Source organism: Poecilia mexicana, unplaced genomic scaffold (genome assembly GCF_051168715.1).
Source record: "Poecilia mexicana isolate PSO_F unplaced genomic scaffold, ASM5116871v1 scaffold_18, whole genome shotgun sequence".
In the NCBI taxonomy this organism is placed as follows: Eukaryota; Metazoa; Chordata; class Actinopteri; order Cyprinodontiformes; family Poeciliidae; genus Poecilia; species Poecilia mexicana.
In genome coordinates, this window is record NW_028263387.1 from 25,771,234 (window position 1) to 25,777,693 (window position 6,460).

Genomic DNA, 6,460 nt, shown 5'->3' on the forward strand with positions numbered 1-6,460 from the left:
AAATACACACAGAGAGCATATGGAGCACTTTTACTGACAATATCATGATGCATCTGGGGCAGAAACAGGTCAAATCATGATATAAGACAGTTGCTTTGATTTTTTTTTAATTTTTTTTTTAAGTCATTGTATAAACTCTGATGTAAACAGACTGACTGGAGGATCTGGTGTCATGCTGTCAATTTACAGCCTTGAACTCATTGTCAGGTTTTCTGGTCTTTTAAGACACACCTACACGTCCTGCACAAGTAGAGAGGAACCTGCAGTGGTTCAACGATGGAGCATTAAAGGTCAAGGACTGAGCAAGTCCCACTTTAGAGACATGTAGCCAAGAATACCTGAGCTGTACTGATGCACAAACCACCACAGTGATGCACAGACTGATTTTTGAATATATATAAAAATAAGTCACTGAAAGCACAAACAGATGCGTGACGACATAACGACTAGAACAGAATAAAAAACAGACAATGCCACATGCAAAGGTCTGGTAACTACACATGAACAGATGAAATTAACTCCACATTTCATCTTTCAAGATCTATAACCTCTATACAAACAGTTAAAGTTTTCAGTGTGTCATATTTATCATCGCTTTGTCAGTTTCAACCTCAGACTAAAATGTATTGTAGCATTATTTAAAGGGACGGAAACATCGCCTGCGCTGACGTAACATGACTAATTTAACTGTCCTCTTTTCAGGGAGATTGAAGAATAGACTGTCTGCTGCTCTGATGAATCCTGGGCAGCAGTCGCTCTGGAAGCCTTTGACCCTGATGGAGGAAAAAAAGAACATGCATTTGAAAACCACAGTTAAAGTTTTCATTTAACTTTTTGCACCAGTTATTTCTGACTCCATCCAGTTAAAGCTGTTTGTGTTTTTATGACAGCTGCTTGTGAAGCATGGATGCAGAATTAGATGCAGTGCATTCAGCTGAAACTGCAGATTGTTTTCTGTTTTCTTTATGTTTGATTTCTATCGTCTAAATAAAGTGCCTGAGGGCCCCTCGCTGCAGCCGGCGGTTTTACTACGTGGTTTTTAACTGATGAGATAAAAATGCTCCCAGAGCGACAGATACGTCTGTCTGTCTGAAAATATTTCTGAGTTAGTGTGTAAAACTGAGCTAATGTCACGGTGTCTGCACCACAGAGGATAAATAAGTCATCATAAAGGTAATAATACCTTTCTTCTTTATCTCAACGGTGGCGTATGTGACTTCGTCCGGTTTATTCGCAGAGTCACCTGGTAAAGAGAAACTAAAAATGATTTCTGCTGTTTTTAACAATAATATGTAAAATAAACAAACTTCTACCTTTCCTCTTCCCAGGCTTGTTAACCACAGCATACGTTGTTTCCTTCGGATCCGAGACGATTTCATTTTTCAAGGCTGCAAATATGAAACACAGAAAAAAAAGATTTAATGCTCTGCAGATATTTTATCTGTTGTTTTTAGTGTTGGTCATTTGAGGATCTACAGCAACTTTTACATTTGTTTCTGATTCAACACATTTCAGTTAAATGACTGAATGACTTCCTCACTATGCAGTTTAGTTCTCAGAGTCTCATTAATAATCTGTTCAATCGAGTCGAGTGAGGTGAAGCCAGAGTTGGGTAGAAACTAATTACATTTAAACAATTACATATATTTCAGTAACTTTTTTTAAATGTATTTTTAGGAGTATTTGTACTAAACTGTACTTTCTATTTTTACTTGAGTAATTTTATTATAAAGTATTTTTACTCTTACTTTTTTATTATATAGTACTTGAGTAAAATGTCTTGATTTTCTTCCCACTGAATGAAAAATCAAACATGTTTTAACTAAAAATTTTAACTAAACAGACTCACACATAAGTTGTATATTGAAAGAAACTGATTTGGAAACTATTTATTTTGCCTAATTTTTTTGTTACTTGTATGAATTATTATAATTTTCGTCCTTAATATACCAACATTTCCACTTGACTTTATACTTTGTTCTGCATGATGATGTAATTTTTAAATATTAAATGATATTTAATGAGTCTACTGAGATGTCTACTTTTTACTTGTACTTGAGTAAAAACCTGTTAAAGTGTTGCTTCTGAGTAACAGATTGTTTACTCTGCTTTGAAGCAGAAACACTTCTTAGATCAGATTTCATTTGATCTGGTCTAAAGTTTCAATTTGAAACATTTTATCTTGTTATTTCCTCATAGGACAGAACGACACCGGGATTTTGTGCAACACATCACATGTGTCTTAGGGAAGGACAAACAAAACCAACTTCAAACATCTGGAACAGGTTTGCCAAACCCTGATTCAGTCAAATCTGAGTGAGTTTTATCCATATTGTTAGGAAAAGATAAAAATATTTTGCCAAAATTATGTGAAAATTTGTTTGAAGGTGCAAAACGTCTTGTTTTGTGTATGTATATATATATATATATGTGTATGTATATATATATATATATATATATATATACATATATATATATATATATATATATATATATATATATGTATATATATATATATATATATATATATATATACCTGGCCTGAACCCCCTTAGCCAAATCATCAACAAGACTGGCTAAGGATACCGACTCAAGAATGGGGCCACAATCAGTCACCTCCTCTACATGGATGACATCAAGCTGTACGCCAAGAGCGAGCGAGACATCGACTCACTGATCACTCACTGAATACCACAAGCAAATGGCAACCTCGATGAGGTCACAAGGAAAGGAGCCACAGCCAAATACCTCCAACGAATAAGGCAAGTCCTGAGAAGCCAGCTCAATGGCAAGAACAAGATTCGTGCAATAAACAGCTATGCCTTACCAGTAATCAGATACCCTGCCGGAATAATTAGCTGGCCAATGGAAGACATAAAGGCCACGGATGTTAAGACTCGGAAGCTACTAACCATGCATGGAGGGTTCCACCCCAAATCCAGCACCCTGAGACTGTACACAAGCCGTAAGGAAGGAGGCAGAGGACTAGTGAGTGTGAGAGCCACTGTCCAGGATGAAACATCCAAGATCCATAAATACATCAAGGACAAAGCCTCAATGGACGATGTGCTCAACGAATGTCTCAGACAATGGGGAACAGAGGACAAGGTGCTGGAGGAACCATCATGGGAGGACAAGCCCCTACATGGGATGTACCACCGACAAATAACTGAAGTGGCTGATATCAGGAAATCCTACCAATGGCTGGAGAAAGCTGGACTCAAGGACAGCACAGAGGCCCTCATCCTGGCCGCCCAGGAACAGGCACTAAACACCAGAGCAATAGAGGCTCAGATCTACCACACCAGACAAGACCCAAGGTGTAGGTTGTGCAAGGAGGCCTCTGAGACAGTCCAGCACATAACAGCAGGGTGCAAGATGCTGGCAGGGAAAGCGTACATGGAACGACATAACCAAGTGGCGGGCATAGTGTACAGGAACATCTGTGCAGAATATGGACTGGAAGCCCCGAGGTCAAAGTGGGGAACACCCCCAAAGGTGGTGGAGAATGACCGAGCTAAGATCCTGTGGGACTTCCAGATCCAAACAGACAAGATGGTAATGGCGAACCAACCGGACATTGTGGTGGTGGATAAAGAACAGAGGAAAGCCGTTGTGGTGGATGTAGCAATACCAAGTGACCACAACATCAGGAAAAAGGAGCATGAGAAACTGGAGAAATACCAGGGCCTAAGAGAGGAACTGGAGAAGGCCTGGAAGGTGAAGACCACAGTGGTGCCTGTGGTCATAGGGGCCCTCGGGGCAGTCACCCCCAAACTGGAGCAGTGGCTCAAACAGATCCCAGGAACAACATCAGACATCTCAGTCCAGAAATGTGCAGTTCTAGGCACAGCCAAGATACTGCGCAGAACCCTCAAGCTCCCAGGCCTCTGGTAGAGGACCCGAGCTCAGAGGATGAAAGAGACCACCCGCGGAGGGTGAGAAGGGAATTTTTTTTTTTTTTTATATATATATATATATATATACATATATATATATATATATATATACACAAAACAAGACGTTTTGTGTATATATAAACGTCTTGTTTATATATATATATATATATATATATATTTGAAGGTGCAACACGTTTTGCACCTTCAAAAAAATTTTCAAACAAATATATGATCAAATAGATAAATGATCAAACTGATGTTGTAAATGTTACAGAGGGAACATTTAGATTCTGAAACTGATTATTTAACGGTGAGGCGAGTTAGCGGTACATGGTCCATGTTTACCTTTGTGTTTCTTGTAGAGAATCAGTCCAACCACCCAGAACAGCAGAGTGAAAACGATGGACAACAAAATGATGATTATAATCGGCACATTAGTCAGAGGCTGAATCTCTTCATTAGATCCTGAAATAAGATTCAAGATATCAGGTCAGTGAACAGTGAGAGAGACGCAGACAGCCAACATCAGGAATCCAAGATGGCTGATTCCAGGATGAAAAGCCTTCGTACACAGAGCACCTCCTCTTCCTCCTCTTCCTCTTCACCAAATGTTTAAACCAGAAATGGAGGATATTTCAGTTTGCAGGTTTGCAGAAGACTAAACTTTGAAACGTATTATTCTACTGTAAGTTCTTCAAAGATTCTGTAAGAACAATAATCTACAACTAAGCTTAGACTTTGAAAACCTTTTGCCTTTAGAAGAAATCTCATCCGTTTTAATCCGTAAGATTAATAGAATATTTTCTAATATTTCAAGTGTTATTTTAACCTCATAATATTCAGTGGTATCAAACGTACCTCCTGTTGGTGACCTTGGATTGACAACAGCCAGCCAGCTTTCAGGAGACTCTCCGACTCGGGAAATGGTGCATTTATAGAGTCCTTCGTCTGACTTGGTGACCTTGGTGAAGGTCATATCGGTTTCATAGTAGGTTCCAAGATGGACACCATCTTGGTAGAAATCACTAAAGTTTGGTTCCTCTGTATCTTTCTGAATGCACTTTAGAGTCACAGTAGATCCTTCCTTCACTGGCTGAGCAGAAACATTCAGGATGACTGATCCAGCTGATGGACAGTAGAAGATCAGTTTGACATGTTACATTCCTGTTTCTGATGGATTTATAACAAATTCAAAATCTACATGTTTATTTTCAGAAGATATGAAAAGTTAACAAACATCTTCAAAATATCTGGTTTCTATGATGTAAAAAATATGACTCTTGTACATTCATATTTACTACTTTATATTTTTGTTTCTTGTTTTCTCATTGTCAGATTTTAGTTTAATATTGTACAGGTTCAAAATAAAGGCAGGAAACATTTTGAAAGGATTTATCTTGATATTTTGTTATGTAAATAAACCTTAGAATATTACAATGTGTGCACATTATCTAAAAGAACATTATTTATTTCATTTAAAAATCTTTTTAAGACGTCATTGTGAACATTCAGACCTGTAACAGAGATGTTGAGAGCCCGGCTCTTTTCCCCTTCATGGTTTTCACACCAGTATTCTCCACTGTGCCTCTCAAAAGCGTACTGGATGCTGCAGGATGCAGCTGGGACGCTGCAGGCGTCAGAATCATTTAAACTCGTTTTGTGAAGTTTTCTCCTCACTCTCCAAGCTTTCACTTCTTTGTCTTCCTCACAGCTTACAGAGACAGACTCATACTCAAAGAACTGAAGTCTGTCTGGAGAGATGAGAGGAAAAACTGCAATGATAAAAATACAGAAATTAATTGATGAACTTTAACATAAATCCATGAAAAACAATTAAAACTTATTTTTCATCAGCTGGTGACAAAGTTAAAATAACCCTGATTTTGAGATTGCTGTTGGATTTGTTTGTAAGCAGTTTAAAAATAATCAGAATTAAATCTATTTTTTTTTCTCTAAATAAATGCATAAAACAAATCAGTTTCCAACTCACCGGGTTTCTGATCAGTGTAACTCAGATCAGGTTTTGTCAACAGCAATACAAACATGTTCATGACTGTAGAAACATGAGAAAACCTTCAGATCCAAACTCAAAATATAGATATATGTCAGAAATAAATAAATAATATATCTTTACTCACAGATTTGCATGCAGAGAGCTGTGACCTCCATGACTGATGCTTGATGCTGACTGAATGAGTCTCACATGTAAACCCAGATCATATGCAGCGCAGAACTTCCTCTTCCTGTTTGACTTACACAGAGCAGCAGAGACACAGGGAGAAATACTGAGATATTGATGTAGAATTAACTTTATTTTAATGCAAACACACACAGATACTCAGGTTCTGTTATGGATCTGCAACAGAACTTATTTGTGTTAAAAATATCAACAGAGTTTATTTCTGGTTAGTCAAATTTATACGCTAAAAACCTGTTTAGTCTACAATATTCCTATCTGTATATAACTTTAGTTTTCATCTAGACTTGTTTGTCACAGTTTGGATTATTTTATTTTATATTATTATGTTTTTTCTAACTGTATGAAAGTCAGTTAATGTCCC

General features: G+C 37.6%; 1 protein-coding gene across 1 annotated transcript; it reads right to left on the reverse strand.

The window, feature by feature from the left end:
• Positions 1–649: 649 nt before the first annotated feature.
• Positions 650–6,068, reverse strand: LOC148154356 (high affinity immunoglobulin epsilon receptor subunit alpha-like). Its single transcript, XM_088015285.1, has 7 exons — positions 5,890–6,068; positions 5,414–5,671; positions 4,758–5,024; positions 4,245–4,364; positions 1,304–1,388; positions 1,184–1,257; positions 650–773 (listed from the first exon to the last, which is right to left on the reverse strand). Exons 1-7 carry the CDS (start codon positions 5,948–5,950, stop codon positions 679–681), a joined length of 960 nt encoding a protein of 319 aa, XP_087871411.1. The 5' UTR covers positions 5,951–6,068; the 3' UTR covers positions 650–678.
• Positions 6,069–6,460: the final 392 nt, after the last annotated feature.

What these genes read in the sequence shown, in the direction of transcription:
- LOC148154356 (XM_088015285.1), bottom strand. Translation starts at nt 5,950, where the DNA reads ATGAACATGTTTGTATTGCTGTTGACAAAACCTGATCTGAGTTACACT. An exon ending in TTACACTGATCAGAAACCCG is followed by an intron (nt 5,672 to 5,889) that starts GTGAGTTGGAAA and finishes TTATCATTGCAG; the next exon opens with TTTTTCCTCTCATCTCTCCA. An exon ending in TCTCAACATCTCTGTTACAG is followed by an intron (nt 5,025 to 5,413) that starts GTCTGAATGTTC and finishes ACTGTCCATCAG; the next exon opens with CTGGATCAGTCATCCTGAAT.